This window comes from Ornithodoros turicata, chromosome 4, assembly GCF_037126465.1.
Source record: "Ornithodoros turicata isolate Travis chromosome 4, ASM3712646v1, whole genome shotgun sequence".
NCBI classification, from domain to species: Eukaryota; Metazoa; Arthropoda; class Arachnida; order Ixodida; family Argasidae; genus Ornithodoros; species Ornithodoros turicata.
The window spans coordinates 2,814,326-2,833,031 of NC_088204.1; the positions used below are offsets into that span (position 1 = coordinate 2,814,326).

Sequence of the window (18,706 nt, forward strand, 5' to 3'; positions counted from 1 at the left end):
AATAAGTACCAAAAAAAAAAAAAAGGTAGAGAGAGATATATAGTAGCGTGGAAGGAAGTGCAGATAATCGCTGTTGGGCGTAATTGATGTCGCCTTAATAATAGATGGTGTGGCTCGGAGCAGTTTCTCCTATACGTCTGTAGGTTGGCTCTGAACGCCGCCGCCGCCGAAAATGATTGCGGCATTTCTCGCCAGATGGCTGTCCCGATTTTGCCCTTTTGTGCCTGGGTGGTTGTTTCTCACGTCGGTTTTTCAGATTGTGTGATGAATGGCACTCAACTTCGTCACGAAAAACTTGTAGCAGGAGGTTGTTAAGCGTTCGATGATTGAGGCGTTATGGGACGTCTTGTGCACGTGACAAACAGTGCGGAATCAAAGGGTAAAAAAATGACGCCGTCATCACCAACTTCCGGTTCCTGTAACGTCCGCAAAGGTATCCCAAGCAGCACAATGTACTGAAAGTCGAGTGTAATAGGGGTGGACGGGTAGGTGGAAGGCCTTGAACAGACTCTTGAAACTGAAGTACTCTGATAAAACACATACCGACCACCCCTATTGCACTCGACTTTCAGTACATTGCGCTGCTTGGGGTGTTTCTGCTAACGCTTATCTCTCGAAACCTGAAACTGGATACGCTTGTTAGTTTTTCCTTATCTCAAAAGCTGCCATGATGTTCTGCTAAGTAAAACTTTGTACTTTTAATGTCCGCACATACGTCTCATTTGGACGCAACTTTCATCTCCAACTCAATTATCTTCATGTTGCCCGCCTTCAAATGACCGTTTTCCATACTCCGGACCAGCACCATATCCTTCATGCGGTCACGATTGATTTGTTGTTGTTGTTATCCCTCATGCGAGCCTTTCATCTGCCTCCATTGCATGTCTTACGATCCCATAAACATCCCATCCTCTGAACTCGATCGAGGCTAATGTAGTATGCCACCTGTCATGCCTAATACGCGTGCAATCCTTCTATTTCGCAGGGGTAGCCTCTTGGCAATGCAGCTCCGGACCACGATGGGTGCCAGACAAGCCCGACCTGCGCCACTGCCGATCCCCGTGGGTAGAGAACTTGCGCGAACGGGTACGTTGGCTTCATTATCTCAATTCCTTGTCACTCTTATCTCACACGTTCATCTGCCGCTATCTCATCATCTGACGGCAATCAAAAGAGGAGCGGTTAAAGCCGTCAGCAATTTGCGGAGAGTTCACTGCGGAGTGAACACTCCGCATGAAAAAAAAAAAAAAAAAAACTGAGCCCATCACGGCATACCATAGGTTGTCCCAAATTAGGCTTTGAGGTCCGAAGGCGGACATTTATGATACGCTTTCCCATGATGCAAATGATCCATCATCGATTTCTGATAGCGTTTCTTCCAAGTCCTTAAGTAGTAGTGCTTATGGATTCGAACGATTGAATTGTCGATCGTTTTGTGGACGGTGCCCTCACAAACGAGATCATTAATCCGGTTTCAACTGGCGATGCCGCGCGCAGATCACGTGACCTTCTTTATTCTTGTGGCAGTTGGAAGGTGGAGAGTCTATCATCAGCGTCGCTCTGGACCTGTCCCTGATGACGCAGACAAAGTCCCTGTTCAGTCAAGACGTGAAACACATCGCCGCCATCGTGCAGCAGATGCTGTCGAAAGCGGTCAGCAGCATGGAGACTTTTCTGGACGCTTGGCATCGGGAACAAGTGTTCAAGGAACTCCTAGATGTAAGTCTGCACGAACGCTCTTTCGAAGTTGGAAGTTTAGTGGAACATATCGCTCCTTAGTTTAGCGACTATGGCAAAAGAATTACATTGTTACCCAGACAACTGGATGTAGTCTTCTGTAACATAGCATCACCTGTCGAAGCCACGCCTCCGCTTCGCGGTGATTGGTGCAAAGCCATAGACGTAGACCGCATCCGTCGTGAATTAAAATAAAGAGAGAGAGAAAACACGCCTTTTCGCCCCCAATACGCGAAGGAATGACAGCGATGGCTGTTTCGCGCAATGTTTTCACGGCTGTGTAACCACACATAGAGACAACTATTTTCACACTTGCTTTATTCAAAAAGAGACAGCAAACCTTTATGATGAATAAAGTATGCCCGGAACGTAAGGCACTGCAAGTCTGTCGGAATGTTCTTGCCGAGGACTAGGTCAATGCACGTGCCGTCGCGAGTGGTGGCGGCCCTGGTGGGTGCGTCCAGCAGCAACGGCGCGCTGCGCTTTCCACTCTCGCTCTTTCAGTTGCGTGCACACTTTGCGTACCTCCCCCCCCCCCCCCCCATCGTGAGCTGTCTGGTACAGTGGCGACAAGTGCACAGCCACACATTGATTTCCCTCTCCCTCCGCTGCGATTGCCTTCCGCGCCGGCCAATGGCGGTGCTACAGGTGGAGTGATGTCATGTGTGTGTGACGCTATTGGGCGGGTTACGTGAAGACTCCGGAGTCAAACGAGTCATGACTCCATCTACGAAACGGAGTGGTGGAGTGTAAAGGACCGGGTCGGAAGTATAGTGACGTAGTTCCGCCAGCTCACAGACGTGTCCGACGTGTTTTGGCGGTTGCTATTGCGTTTTGGGGCTAAGCCAAGCACTCCAAAGTGGAAATAGTTGTGAGCGGAAGCCAATAGCTGGCAAGCAGGCGAGAATTCGGAGCGTTAAGTGGGGGCTTCTTGTGGGGTTAGACAGAATCACTCCCTTTGGAGTGCGAGAGTCGCTACTTAACACGCCCATTGATGGCATCCATTGTACCACGTGATGTTTTGACATCAATGGCGCGGTGAGTCATCGTTTCTCCTGCGTTCGCCATACCATAAACGCCGCAAAACTTCCCTGGTACAGCTATCACTGCAAAAGTCCAGCTGTATATTTACCTTTCATACGAAACCAAACGCTTGGATAACCACATTTATTGTGGTTACGAATATGTCGACGTTAGGATCCCTAGTATACCAGCACCAAGTAAATGATGCAATTGTTGAAAATGAATTGCTTGACGCATGCTTGAGAATTCGTATAGTTCTCATGTTTCGATCTTTCTTCGACGTATTCTAACCACAGTTCGAAACCGCATTGGCCAGAGAACAACCCTCCATCTCATGTCGAGATAATCGGCAAAGCAAAACCAGAAATGCCACTGCCGGGAGCAAAGCGCAAGCAGAGGAGAAAGCATTTGAAACACCGCAATCGGCACAATCAGGCAAAACGCCACCCCATTGATTTATTCGCACCTGGCCTGCCGAATTCGACAACGCCTGGTAGGGGGCGCTGTTAAAGTTTGATGAGGTACGACGAGAGGCGCACACACGACACTGCTGCCGTCTGTCGTCTGAATTGGTATCGATCCGGCTATCAGGCACATAATGAACGGTGTCGTCGTTTCCTGCCGTAGCAATTACCTGTTCGCCCGTTATTATTTCATGGGCACCCTCCACGCGGCGCTGGCGACGCGAACGCAGGGCGTGATGTACACGCGTTTGTGCAGTGGGTGGTGCAGTTAAATGGTGTAGCCACGTAGAGTGCAAGATCGTTTGTGTTATGGTGCTGTTTTACGTTAAGTGGAAACGGGGGGGTTGCGTGTGAGGGTGGATGCTTAGTTATAGGGAGTTTCAGACAGCTGTGTGGCGTGTGCAGAGACGCGCCCATGAATTAGAAATGTCCCTTTCGGTGTATTTTATTTCATTTACTGTGACCTTACAAACTTGGTTGCAAAATTTTAATGTCCCTGATGGATATCTTAAAGGGACATCCGTCTCGGTCGATTCCGAAATTCCTTGTGCCGTTTTGCTCCTCGATCATCACCGACAACAACGCCGAAAATCCGACACGAATTAGTGAAATAGTTTCTGCGCGATTTGATGCAATGCACGGCAAGAGCGAACGCCGGGTGTTGAGAGTACGCCGGAATTCCCTCTCTGGAAATCGGAGAAAACGTCACAAGGACAAGTCCAATCAGGGAGCAGCGCCGTTTGGGGGCCGGCGAGGCGCGCGGGCGTCTGCAAGTCGCGGAGATCTGTGATCGACTTGTGGAATGTCGGAATGTTTTTTTTTCTGGGTTAGCGCAGGACGTGTTTGTACGGCCAGGAAGATAACACCGTGTCGCGTCGGAGTCACAACTCACCTCCATAAGCGAAAATAGGCGAATTTACGGAGAACTTTTCAGTATATTGCGATGTCAACGGCGAAGGGTGCCCGGAGACGAGCCCGTTAGACAATCGCCTGCGCTGCGCTCCCATTGGTGTGCGCCTTGCCTACGTCGCCATGATGTTACTACCGCTGGGGTTGCCTTAGGTGCAGAGACAGTGCGAATCTTTAAAACTCGTTTATTTAATATTTAAGCTATTTTCGGTAGAGAAATTTGGCCAAGTAGACCGTGAAGGTGGTGCCGGGCATTACTGTATCGTAATGATACTGATATAATATGATATTGATATCGTCACAAAGGCTGAACTAAAAGCACATTCATATATGCTTTCAAAACGAACGTTTTAGAACGAACTGGAAAGAGGTTGCTCAAGTGCTACATGTATAGGAACCAAAGAATACAAAAAAAAGGAAAGACAGGCACAAAAGCATTTTCAAAATTCACGATGAAGGCGCGGCTCACAAACGCAATCGATATTCCCGTTCCCCTCGTATTAATGACGTCACTTCCTTTTCTTTCACATTTCCAACGATTGACGCACGCTTAGACGCACAAATCAGAAACACCGGACACATACGAACAACAGCCGGACATACCGGACAAATTTAAAAAAAAAATGCATAGCAATCTACCTCACTTAGAAGGCCTAACGCGTCTCTCGTCAGAAAACCCCCAGCCCAAACATGTTCACGCTTCAGTTCTGTCGCTAAATCACCCGTACGGACATTGATGACGACATATTCCACTTATAGCGATATCGCATTTCGAGAATGCTTCTAGTGACCCTCACGTGTTGGCTACGGTGTTCGATGATGTATCTGGGAGCGCAGACTGGCATCGATGAGTCATCCGGCAGAATATCCAATTCAGCGTACAACTAAGGGACCGAGCAGACCCCGCAATTAATCTGCGTCGGGCGGGTGTAAACCATATGCTGCGCTAGTTGAAGCGTCGCTTATGATCCCTAATGTGTTGAAAGCGCTGTTTTCGTGAGTCACCGCCAGGGTGTGTTACCGTCGTACGTTGTCCTTTTGAGGGGCGTATTGTTTTCTTTCGTGACTTTGTTATTGATTTTGTCCCGTGTGCTGTATGGAATTCTGGAATATATAAAGAAAAACGTGGAAATGTTGGCCCCACAGGCCTGGCTATATACTGCTACTCCAATACTAGTATTCAGGGAAGATATACAAGAACAGCGGAGAAAAAAAACAGCATTAAGAGTACGAATCTAATCTAACAGAGAGACAGGAATTTCCTGTGGGTATCTTTGCCATTCAAACCTAGCTCAATCATACAGGGTACCATCTCCCTTCGTTGAAAGTACAACCACAGCTCTGGACATGCCGGTTCACTAAATCCTTGCTAACACCGGACGAACTATCTGTTCCTGGGAGATAATTAATGGCCTTGTTGTCGTATATACTACCTCTGAGAGCCGTACGGCGTCATATACATGCCCGAACGCCGATATGTTCGGGAGATGGATAGGTCCCTCTCTGAGCGGTTTTATCTACAGCTGCAATACAGCAAGAGTGGAGGTTGGCGTCGTCATTAATGTGCCTTGCCTATTCGCTTGGCTAAGCAGTATGAATTGATCGCCAGCGCACGCTGGTGTACGCGGGGTAACGACCTGCTCTTCGAGATTGTGTTCGATAGAGCAGTTGTGTTTTTCGAAGCTTACCTCAGGATATGTATACCTGAGTCCAAGATAGAAAAAAAAAAAAAATAGAACAGCAACGCGTTGCAGCCTTGAAGAGTAATTTGTCGTTGCTTAACGGTTGAAAGTAACAATCTACATCTTGTCAACGAAAGCACGCAAGATGGCGCTGTCGTGGAAAACCTCGCGCGCACATCCGATAGTAGTCCCCGGCACTATATACAAACTATTCCGCTCCCAATTGATGTGCTGAACTATGCGAATTTTGTCCCGCATGATTGAGCACAATTTATCATACAACATTAGGCTTTGCATGAACACCTTCGTTATCTCCCAGAAGTACATTTTGTGACAAGACTTGACGAACCGCCTTGCCGCTTCTTGTGGCGTATATACGTTCTGTGCCTTCGAGCAGACATCTCATTCCCAAAAGTGCAGAAGACATAAAGAAACACCTACCCGAATCGTGTCCAAAGTGCCGTGAAGAGCGGTTGCACCAGCAGCGGATTGCTTAAACATTAATGGCCTCTGCTCTTAACCGTGTAGTCCCGCTGCATTGTTCAGCGTGTATTTGGCTCCGGGCGAACATTAATCTGACTGAGTGCTATTTGAGCCGTCTCATATTGATTAAATTTGGGGCTCCCGGCGTGAATTACTGAGAAGATTATCGCATTATCGGCGGAGCGTGTCTTGCGAGACTGAAGGATTTATGGCGGCCGGAATGGATTCCAACGGCAGACGATGCTCACGTTAGATGTAAGCAAACGACGATGCGGGTTCCTTGAAATTGGGTCATGCGCTGGTGGCGAGGGTATTGTGAGAATAACGTGGCGAATAATGTTCGTCGCAAGTTATATCGAGTTTCGACGTCATTTTACGGCAGCAGCGCACGTGCACGCAGGAAGCGGGCAAACTCCAAAAGCACAATGTTGTCGACATATTTCTTTTTCTTTCCGGTATGTTTTTGATGCTTAACAACGAAGTTCACTCATATTCCAACTTCTGTTCAACATTCTCGTGGAGAGAGCATAAAAAAGGTAAACACCTCACAAAAATTCGAAAAAAAAATCGTACGATAATGCTGTGCAGGGAAGCCCGCTTCCAGTGAATGCATAACATCCCAATAAGACTCCTAGAAGTCCAATAGTGATCCCAATGGACATCCGTATAACATGAAAAACTGCATCCATTGGAGTTTCATATAGACGCGTTTTGGCACTTTCCTTGAACCAAACTCGCACGCCGCTCGGACGTCCTCAACGTCCGCAGAGGGACGTCCCAGGGACGTTCTTCGGATAATTTCGTGTTATCTGGGTACTGTCAATCATGATGCAGAACATGTGAAGTGTCGAGTGAGCATTAATTATAGACATACAATATCTTGAGATTTACGTGATAATACACATATTATGCGATATTTTTCGTTTTCATTTCAGTATCACGAGAGACATTGCAATTTTTGCTCCAGTAGCAACTGGTACGAAATTTCTCAATTATTCTCGCTTGACAGGCCATATCTGAGACAGCTAGCAACCTTCTCGAACGGAAACAGAGACTGGCCTGGTACGATCTCAGCTCAGCCGACCAGAAGCAAGTGCTGACTATGCTGATGGCTGCATTGGAAGAAAGTGCCCTTTTGTTGGCAGACTCTTTTTCCAGCGAGAACTTCTTCCCTGTGGTCAAGTCTAATGTCTGTAAGTACACTCAGCTCATGGTCTTATGCATATTCATTGTTTATTCATATTTTCTGTATTGATTGCAAAAGAGCTCAGTAACAATATATATCGTGTCGCTCCAAATACAGTGCTCTCAGTCAAGGTGATCGACTCACGGTGGAGCATGAACATCCAGTTTCCATCCTATGCTGAAGCACAGAAAGATCAGGGGGAACATTGGACGGGTATTCAGGATTCGATGTTGCTTCCCGTCGAATCAATCACACAGTTTACGAAGCATGGTAAGTTTTGCGTTTTCGAGTCTTATTGCTGCGTAATATAAATATGTACTGGACGTCTGAACACCAGATTTCTTACGCATAAAAAAATATCAGTTTTATGTTTGGCATCAGCATTTGTTTAGCAGCCCTTACAATGTTCAAAGAGCATATGTAGCACAGTGCAGTTCCGTTAATTCGAACTTCCGGATAATTCGAATTTCCGAACAATTCGAACTTTCGGATAATTCGAACTTTCGGATAATTCGAACTTTCGGATAATTCGAACTTTCGGATAATTCGAACTTCCGGATAATTGGAACTGACACTCAGGTCAAGCCATGTGGATTTTAATAAATGTTGAGTTTACTTATTACCTTATAAGCCCATTTCTCGTAAAAGAAATACTTCTGCCAGAGGAAAGAGCAGCAAGGAACGAATCACCGTAATGGTGTGACCGCAAACGCGACCAGCGTGGAACGATGTCGCTTACACGTCGTTGGCAAAGCAAGCAATCCTTGCTGTTTTAAAGGGATCAAGACCCTTCCTGTTGAGTGCACAGCCAAGAAAAAGGCAGCAATTTCGATATTGTCTCAAATTCGGTTGGCGACATACGCGTTCGCGGGGTTCGCGATTGCAACGACGTTTCTGGCTGAAGAAACGAACGTAAGTGTGTATAAAATTATTTCCTGCCCTGCTCTGAGCTGTTCTGATGCTTGCCAGGACGTAAATTCTGGGAATTGTGCGAACGTGCGGCAAGGCCTAGCGAGTCATGATGAGACGCGTCTCCGATGACGTGTCTCCGTGGGCGGATCCAGACCCGCGCTTTTTTTTGGGGGGGGGGGGTTATTGTTCAATCGCGTAATTGGGGAGGGGAGAGGAGGAAAACTAACGTGTAACCTAGCATTTTGGGGGGATCGACACCCCACCCCGGGGTTCCACCACTGAGTGTCTCCGATGCAGGACTGCCAACGCATGAAGCCCTCGTTCCGAGCAGCCCTCTTTAGTTCCAACTCTGCTTTATTCAAACAGATCTTCGGTCCCCTTCAAGTTTGAATTAACGGGATGGCACCGTATTTCGAAGTTGCAAATTTTGTTTCCGTTAAGGATGACTAATAACTGCTGCTGCCGCCAGCATCAGTGTCGGTACTCTAGCTCTTAGGCAATTGCCGTAACTTTGAAATTAACAGTAAGAGACGTATTTGCTAAGGAAGCACAAGTCATGCTCGAAAAATGGAGCATAGAAGCAAAACAAATATTATAACAGGAAGTTGACAGTACTAGGAACACAGTGCTCAAGTGGGGGTTATACTCCGTTAGGCAGTGCCCTCTGGGGACGACTCTATAATATATGCAGTGTCTTGGGTTTCAGGTCTTGGCAAAGTGGTCTTCATTGCGTATAACGGTGTGGAAGACTTCCTGCGGCCAGACGTGGCACCAGTTTCCGGGGTGGAAGGTTACATGGGGGAAGACACGTACAGTGGCCATTCAACGTCACTCATCAATTCAGGCACCCATGTCGTCAACTCCAGGGTTGTTGCTGCATCCGTTGGTAGACACAGAAGCACTCATCTGCCTCAACCGATCACTGTAACATTGAAGCACATTCAGGTTTGTTGCATTCCAGAAATGTTTGGAGATTTCTGTATTGATTGCTCGACTAGATGCCATCGAGTCTGTGTCATCTCATAGCCAGCATGTAGACTGGCTTTTCCCCTGTGATTCTGTTCCTTCAACCTGGCCCTTCAAGCAGGGATTTTCCCAGCACCCCGTATTGAAATTAAGTTACACAACTCGAGAAAATGTTGCTGGCACCAGGATTTGAACCTGGGCCTTCTGATCCCTGGCACCAGCACCTTAATTATTCCTGAGTTGTTTGACTGCATTGATTCTTGGGTGTTGGAGGCTTACATGTTCATGTTTGTCCTTAAATGTAGCCTTCCTCGGCTAATTTCCATTGTTCACTCGCCTAATGCCTTCCAAAAAATCTTGCAAAGCCCCGAAAATACTGGCCAGGAAGGCCAAAAAAGCCACAAAAGCGGAAGACATAGGCACTAACCACCCCCTCAAGATGAAAAATCCTCGGAATATCCCTGGCTTCAGGTCTTTCCATGGTGCATTCATTGCTGCTGTAATTTAGCATATAGTATATAAGAATTTTGGTGGCGGACCTTGGCAGAACTTGTTGGTAACATAGTTTTTTCTCATCACACATGAGCAGAGCCTTGCCGTATTTGTTATAAGCTAATCTTGGACATCATTTATTTTGCAGGAAAAGAACGTTACAGACCCTCAGTGCGTTTTCTGGAACTATGACATGCAAATGTGGTCCACGGAAGGCTGCTGGGTGCAGACGTTCAACTCTACGCACACGACCTGTGCTTGTGACCATCTGACCAGCTTTGCGGTTCTTATGGAAGTACAGCCCGTACAGGTATGTGCCTGTTCTTCTCAAAGCCAAACCTTAATCCACTCAGAAGCGCCGACTCATCATTACTCTTATCTAGCAGGCATACAGCGTCTTTCCGAGCATGGTGAAAGTGACGGCAATCGTAGGGTGCACCATCACCATCATATTTCTCCTCCTCACTGTCATCATGCTCTACCTGTTGAGGTGAGGAAATATTGCGTTAGCGGCTCTTTCAATGAACAAATGTAGCGAGTAAAGTTGAGAATTGTGGTACGAGCCAGTAAAGTTGTCTAATAAAGTAGTAAACTTATAGCGTAATCGACCTGTCTCGACTTGTGCACATTAGGTGAGCGGTGTCTAATAAAGTCTAGACGTTTAGTCTAGTAAACCGTCGAACCGTCTAATAAACCGTAGTAAACTTAAAATTAGATGTTTTGAGCGCGTTTGCGACAAGCACGGTTATAACACCTGGTGTTGTAACATACAATTTTGTTATTGGTTCACTTTTACAAATATTGTAAGGCGATAGGTACATATCCGTATATAAATTCATATCCATGGCACCCACATTTCACCTCTTGTCCCACTACGTAAAACGAAACCGTACGTAGTTCCATTACCGTAGTCCACCGTAGTTCCGTAGTCAACCGTAGTTCCGAAACCGTAGTTCATATTGCAGTTTCAAGAAGAACGATCGTGTCTGGATACACCGCAACCTCGTCCTCTGCCTCCTTGTCTCCGAGTTCATCTTCGTCTGCGGCATCAACCAGACGCACCTTCCTGTGCTCTGCGGAGTCGTGGCCGGTCTTCTGCACTACTTCCTCCTGGTGGCCTTTGTGTGGATGTTCCTGGAGGGATTCCAGCTGTACATCACGCTGGTGGAGACCCTCGACGTCCATGGTTCCCGCATGGGCTGGTACTGCGCGCTGGCGTACATCATGCCTGCCATCGTGGTATCCATAGCGGCCATCATCGATCCTTATAGCTTTGGAACGCAGAGTTATTGCTGGCTCGAAGCAGACAACTATTTCATCTTCAGCTTCGTCGGACCTTGCGTCGGAATTATTTTCGTGAGTGTATGACCTCCATCTCACCCGTGACGTACAACAAAAAATGCTGGTGCACCTTGTATTTGTTCACTTGCGGCGCACGACGTTGCACTCTATTCTTTCGTTGCATGATATTTGGTGAAAGTTTTCTGCACTGATGAGACGTTCACTCTCGTACCTTTTCTTGCAGGGCTGCATTATTTTCCTTTGCATATCAGGTTGCGTATATTGTCACCAAGGGAACGTCGCAACATCGGTTAAGTGCAAGGAGGAGACTAAGCTAAGAAAAATAGGGTAAGCCTCAATACCAGGTGGGGGAGATCCTTGCCATTCCAGCGAGTGTGCAGAGGTTCTTTGAGCTCACAAAGAACCCCTATCGTGACCTGTTGCCTCCGTAATATGGTCGTAGATCCTGTCTTATGGACACAACGGCCTGACTTTTTAGGGTTAAACCCGTATCCGCCCGATATTTACCCCCCGAACGAAATCTGTAAAATTCGGGTTTAACCCGAATCTACCCGAAAACATCAGGGTCGCCTGGCACACTCGTAAGCGTGCATTAAAATAAAGTTTGATAACATTGCTAAACATTAGTTCCATGTTAAGACAAATTTTTATTAAACAAAAAAAGAAATCACCCGAATTCCTGACGACAGAATATGCCGTAACAGGATCTAACCCGAATACACCCGAATTTTCAAATGAAAAATATCACCCGATATTTACCCCCCGAATTTGGCCAAAAATAAAACCCGAAAAAGTCAGGCCCTAAACATTGGTAGCTGTGAAAGCCACTTGGAAACCTCACACAACTGATGATACCCTTTTTGTTTCAGAAGTGGCATCTGGTGGACAGTAGGTCTTGTGACCGTCATGACTTTCACCTGGGGAGCTGGCATCATCTACATAGTCAAGTACACTGCCGTCTGGGCGTATCTGTTCTGTGTCTTCAATTGCGTGCAAGGGGCATTTATACTTCTCTTCACTTGCTGGAAGAACGAGACAGTAAGTACAGACTCGGCCCAACTTAAACGGGTGGTGATACATGCGCGGTCCATTACATGGCACACACATTGTACTGCGTGCTGTCACCATCGCACTGGCGGAGATGCCTTCTGTGATGTCGGACAGCTTTCCGCAAGGGACTTTAAATACACCGATTAATAGATTCTTTTAAGTACATACGTGAAGTCGCTCTTCGACACTTCAGCAGCGTTAGCATTAACGTCATCTTCGGCACCGACAACATAATATATAAAAAAAAGAAAAACCAGAGCAGCGTTGAGGATGTCGTTGATGCACCCCCGTCCACAGGGGCAATCTTTGCTGAGGTGACTTCGCTGATGATGCACTCTCCGTAAAATTAGGTGCAATACGTTCTTGCGTGTCCACGCAGCAAAGCAGACACGTATATAGATTCATTTTTTTAAGTCTCTCTGAATGTTCTGAGTAAAGGCTTTTGAAATAACTGGGATTTATTCCGTTCACTAAAAATTCAGACTGATTTCGTGGCCCCCTAGAAGTCCGAAAAATCGGTCGACGACTGTATGATTATCGATGCGATTTTTGGGATTTGCGGAGATTATTTTTGCAATTGTTACCCCCCTCCGCCATGAAACTTGTAATGCACGTTCACATTTCTGCAAACTAATTTTCTTACCCATCAACTTGGGCAAAGTGACACATCCGCTGTAATGAAACTGCCACTGTTTTGTCGGGTGAAAAAAACACAAGAGTCATTTGCCACGTGCTCGGACTGATCCAGACTATAATTAGAGCCTGAAGTTTTCGGGAAATATTTTTTTCTAAATACGGGGCGGTAAAAATCGGGTAAGTAAACACGCACACTAAATTCGTGCGAATTGGGGTGAAAAAAAACTTCCGTTGCGCTAAAATCGGCGAGACATCGGGCTCAGTTATTCAAACTAACGGTAGCGATTTGGTACAAACGGTGATGTTACTACATTTTTCTGCCGAACAAGTAAGTTGGTGCATTCCTACAGACATCCCAGAGAGGGCAATTTGCCTGGTATAAAAATCGGGATTCACCCTAAAGAGGCAACCTTCAATTCGGGGTGCAATATTCGGGGAAGAATCGGGTAAAACCCTAAAACTTCGGGCTCTAACTATAATTCCGTTACTACCTCTTTTGCCAGATACAGGACGAAGTGAGGCGAACGTTGAAGAATGTTTCGTGGCTTCCCGACTGCCTCCGCGGATCCGCGGGGAGTGAGGACGTGGCGCCTCGAGTGCTCGCCAACGGCACGACAGCGCAGCTCAGTGTGGGTACCCCCCCCATACTACCCCCCTCTGTAGCCTCTCTTGCGCCAGGTATTGCACCGGCACTTTTGCACCCCTTTATGTTCATACTTGTTTGCAGTTTTTTGTGTGCACTAATGACTATCACGTAGTCGAGTAGTCGCCAGACATAGTCGGTCGGTCAGCTAAACCGTGCAATCCTTATGTACAGACCACATGCGAAGATTGCATGCTAAAGATTGCAAAAAAGAATTGCATTGCTAAAAAAGAATGCGAAGATTCTAATGTCGGAACGCAAGTTTCCGAAAAGAATTTTTTTTTCTTCCTCATAATGACTGTATAGGGCAGTGTTGCCAGTTTATCGTTTCAGTCAGTGGCTTAAATTTTGTGTTAGTGTAATGAGTATTGCCATTTAGCCTCATCAGTCATTACAAAAGTATATATGGCGCTAAGGCTCGTCCAGTCTACGAGGGCTTGTAGATAATGTGGCAACCCTGTATCGTACACCTTAGAAATAAGGAAGTATATACTTTTTTTTTTTTTCTCTAAATTGTCAGTAGGATAACATTTGGTTGCGTAGAACTGTTATTATTTCTTTTTGTGGTGCTGGTGCATAAAAAAAAACACATCTGCATGACATTTCCTTCCTGGTGTAGCACGTTGATTTTGAGGCATGCTGCAAACATGTTTGAGTTTCAAATTTTGAAGTGCCCTGGCCATATTTACCGTGTTCAGTGCTGTATGATTTGGGCCCTGTGTTTTACGGTAAAACCCGGTAAAGCCCGTTTTTACCCCCCGATTTGCACCATCGCCACTTAGGGTAAAATCTGAAAAGACCCGAAAAACTAACTTGGCAATGTGCCAAAGTTCAGCCACCAATATGGGCACTGCCGAGTGCTACGGCATTGCACATTCAGCATGGCTGTTTCGTATCTTGCGTTAATCTAAAGTGCGAGAAGCACTCTTTTTTCGATTTGTGACCAGAAAATCTGCTTTTCCACCTGATTTTACCCTGATTTACAGCTCCCGAAACAAAAACCAGATTTTCAAAAAACGTAAAACCCAAAAACACGGGGCCCTCTTTATGATTGGGGCCTCGTGTTTTACGGTAAAACCCGTTTTTATGCCCGGATCTGCATCATCGTCGGCTCCATGCAAGGCATTGCACATGTGGCATGGCTGCTCCAGATCTTGTTTTCATTGCGAGATGCTCACTTTTCTTATTATTTTTCACCCAAAAATGTGCTTTATCATCGGATATCGCCCTATTTTACGGCTCCTGACATAAAACCCGATTATTGCCCCCCCCCCCCCTTCCCCCTCCCCGGTTTTCAAAGAACATGAAACCCCTAAAACACAAGGCCCTATGTATGATGTGTGATCACTAATTTAGCTTTAGTGTATGCTTCTGTCGATAATTGGTACATATTTGCCCCGACAATATTTCTATGGCATGTAAGGTAGCATGCACAGACCTTAGCAACAGTAATGAAAGGCGGGCACTAATCTTCACATCCTTCGCATCACAGGTTGTCCAACAGTCGTGGAACTCTCAGGACAAAAATTCTACAGTTATCCCAAGATTCATCATACCAGGTAATGACGGAACATTCTATTGTTGCGCAGAGAGCAGCCCTAGTGTAGCCCATAGCCCACAGGCCCGAGCCGTGCTGGCATGGCCACGGCCAAGTCGTAGCCGTAGCCGTAGCCGGTGTCAAGATGTAGTATTTTCCGTAATTCTGGCCTATATTCTTGGCTATAGCTGTACACAAGTGTATATATGATGTAGAGCTTCACGAGTCTCGTACGCAGACGTCCTAATTCTGCTACCCCGTCACGTTTCAGGTCACCAATCTATGGACACGGTGCTCAACGTCAGCCCTACCATGGCCCCACCTACACAGGATGCTAGCACCATCAAACAAAGTCCGACACATTCCATTAACGTGCACCAGGACACACTGTCCGGCACGATACGCCGCAGCTCAGCGAGTAGCAACATCAGTGCCATTAATAACAACGCCAACACAACAGACACTCCCAAGGAGCAGAGGGTGATCCAGCACAAGGTGCAGAACGGCCCTCGTCAGTGGAACGGTCATCACTGCCGTAGCAGGCCTTGTCACGGCCACTACTCAGACTCATCCAGCGTCTACAGCGCGTTTGCGGACCACATCTACGAGTCCATCGACGGCGATTCTTCGTCCGTCGACCGTCTCTCCGACGTGCCTCCTCCAGCGCCGATAGAGACGTTTTACGGTGACCTGTCCGATCTCAGCCAACATTCCTCTTCGAGCTACGGCTACGACCAGCGGCCTCTACTCATCGCGCCCCTTCCTAGCAAGTATCAAACCACACCCCTGGCTCAAGTGATGCAGGGGTTCGCGAGAGACTATCAGGGGGGTTCCCCCGAGATTCCGCGGTACGCGGGCGAGAGACTCTACGGCACGGGCCGTCGGAAACACGACGTGTACACCGCACACTTGTACTCTCCGAAGATGCTCTACGAAGCCGCGCTCGCGCGAGGCGTCGTCGATGCGGACTTTGCTCCGGAATCCGGAACCGCGGTGGACGGAGAAGACTGGAGCGCTGGAACGCTGCCGGATCTGCTCCACGGTCCCACGGACAGTCCGGTCGTGATGGCAGTGTTGGACGGTGAGAAAGTGATCAGTAGACTTCGGCCCGAAGTTAGCCCCGTGCCGGACGCTAGGTTGCATCAGCAGCAGCATCAGCAGCAGCAGCAGCAGCGGTACAATCTCAGCACGTACTGCTGACTGGATGCCTAATAGTGACATGTGCTCTTAGAAAGTGGAGATGAAAAGATTACAAACCAGCTTCTTTTAATTTTTTTTATACTTTTTTTTTCAAATCGCTCGAGATAAAACTCACCGCGGCATGGCTCTGATGAGACGCGGGCTTTCGTGAGGAAAGAAGCGTTCCAATTGGAGGCCCGTGTAGCGTGCCTGTCTTTCTTTTTAATCTCGTCGGAAGTAATATATTCGAAACGGAGCACCTTTTCGAGCTCCTTTTCTCTGCAGCGCAATGCCAGTGTACATTTCATCCTTGTAAAGAACTGCGAGTACTTAAAAGAAATACTTTTTTTTGCAGTGGAGTGCGTGGTTTGCCAGTGAGTGAGTGTGTGTGTATTTGCCCGTCCACTCAAAGGAAAAAAAAAAATCGTTTCGAGAATCCTAGGCATCTAGTCGGAAGAGAAGAGGAAGGGTCCTAGTCGGGGGAAAAAAAAACAAAAGAAAGAAATGCGACGCATCTTGCTTCTTCAAGAAGAGTGTCGAGTCTGCATTTTTCTTTCTGTTTTTTTTTTGGTGGTGTGGAAAGTGACTTTTGTTGTTTAAATAATTTAAGACGAGCGCTGGTGCTGTTTGTATGACGGAGACGTTTCTATTCTTTTTTTGAAGGAAGCTTGAAACGTGTGTGTACAGAATTTTAAGTAAGCCTTCGATATTTAACGCGGCAACTTGTTACGCCGAACCATGTGTGGGAACGTAACGTAGCCTGCTTGTACATAGAGTTACGAGAACTATTTTCACAGTTTGATAAAGTCATTGCCTCACACCTGTAAATAGAGATACGAAGATGACGATAACAAGGCTCCATCGTGCTTCAACTTGTGCATATTTTGAACTTGTGAGATGCTGCTTATTTGATAGTGTTTTGATAAGCTTTCAAAGTCTCGTACCACGTCGGATCTTGCAACATTTCGGGATAACACCCGAAGAAAATTTTCGTTTCACTGGTTTCCCTTAGTTTACTTGTAAAAAATCTCTCCAATCATTGTCACACAATTTTTCTTAAGGGGGAATCGCTTCTTCAGAGGTTTATCGGTGATTTTTGTTCGCACAGAACACGCGAGCGCTCTAAACTATCATCTTAAGATTGGTACTGGCGCGTTCTCCTAGCTTTTCTCTAGTCAACGACGTATTTCTTAGGGGACAAGGTTGAGCCTTAATAAATTAAATAAATAAAATAAATTGATAAATTACATAAATTAATAAATTAATTAAATAAATGATATAAAAAATAAATTTTTAATAAATTAAAGTTTGGCGCATGACGAGCATGTGCTGCCATCTCGATAGTTTGTCGCACACTAAAATGTTTGCGTATTTTTTAGGGGACAAGGTTGAGCCTTAATAAATTAAATAAATAAAATAAATTGATAAATTACATAAATTAATAAATTAATTAAATAAATGATATAAAAAATAAATTTTTAATAAATTAAAGTTTGGCGCATGACGAGCATGTGCTGCCATCTCGATAGTTTGTCGCACACTAAAATGTTTGCGTATTTTTTAGGGGACAAGGTTGAGCCTTAATAAATAAATAAATTTTTAACAAATTAAAGTTTGGCGCATCTCGAACATGTGCTGCCATCTCGATAGTGTGTCGCACACTAAAATGTTTGCGTATTTTTTAGGGGACAAGGTTGAGCCTTAATAAATTACATAAATAAATAAAATAAATTGATAAATTAGTAAGTTAAATACATAAATAAAATTAATAGATTTTTAATAAATTAAAGTTTGGCACGTCTCGAACATGTGCTGCCACCTCGATAGTGTGTCGCACACTAAAATGTTTGCGAATTTGGGCTCAATACAAATCAACGGATAGTCCCGGAATTCTACAAGAGGTGTCATTGACGAGGGTAAAGCAAGGAGAACACTCCAGTGCCTTCTGTTTTTACGACATTTTTTACTTCGTTTCTGAGCGGTGTGCGAACAACCTTTCTCTGTTGTCTTGCGCAGAAGTGATTCCGCCTTAAAGTTATACTATATTTGCGTAACCAATCACGTTCGCCACCCCTCGGGCGAGAGTGTGTGTGGTGCGATTTTTGGTGCCTCCGTGATCTATCCCATCTTTTTACTTCTTTCCGAAGACGAGCTAGTGTTCGTGTAAATTTTTATTCCGGCGAACCGTCATTCGCTGGAGTGTACCTCGCTAGCGCAGTTTTGCGGAGCAGATCTGTGCCTGCTGAGTGAGACCGCTTTCTAACTTCTAGAAGCTGCAGAACCCACATTGTCGTGATAAGTACTGTACAGAACTGTGCCAAATAAAATGTTTGATTCCTCAAGCTGAACTTTTGTGGAACTGTCATATATATATATATGATTGAAAGTGGGAGTGCCAGGTTTTGTGTTATGGCATTGTTAAGGCCCTTGGGTTTTCTGCTGCGGCACCGACCTGGAAATTTCGCGATTTTCTGCAGTGGCTGCTTGAAAATGGGAAACACTGTA

General features: G+C 46.0%; 1 protein-coding gene across 4 annotated transcripts in view; it reads left to right on the forward strand.

The window, feature by feature from the left end:
• LOC135390658 (latrophilin Cirl-like) overlaps window positions 1-18,543 on the forward strand; it is a 472,208-nt gene extending 453,665 nt beyond the window's left edge. For all 4 annotated transcript variants that reach the window (XM_064620454.1, XM_064620457.1, XM_064620458.1 and 1 more), the window contains 13 exons: window positions 986-1,086; window positions 1,528-1,719; window positions 7,308-7,491; window positions 7,602-7,754; window positions 9,103-9,341; window positions 10,003-10,164; window positions 10,238-10,344; window positions 10,820-11,210; window positions 11,380-11,483; window positions 12,026-12,194; window positions 13,346-13,471; window positions 14,978-15,044; window positions 15,294-18,543. In XM_064620454.1, coding sequence (XP_064476524.1) covers window positions 986-1,086; window positions 1,528-1,719; window positions 7,308-7,491; window positions 7,602-7,754; window positions 9,103-9,341; window positions 10,003-10,164; window positions 10,238-10,344; window positions 10,820-11,210; window positions 11,380-11,483; window positions 12,026-12,194; window positions 13,346-13,471; window positions 14,978-15,044; window positions 15,294-16,222 — 2,924 coding nt within the window. In that variant the 3' untranslated portion in view covers window positions 16,223-18,543. The remainder of the gene's footprint in view (window positions 1-985; window positions 1,087-1,527; window positions 1,720-7,307; window positions 7,492-7,601; window positions 7,755-9,102; window positions 9,342-10,002; window positions 10,165-10,237; window positions 10,345-10,819; window positions 11,211-11,379; window positions 11,484-12,025; window positions 12,195-13,345; window positions 13,472-14,977; window positions 15,045-15,293) is intronic.
• Window positions 18,544-18,706: the final 163 nt, after the last annotated feature.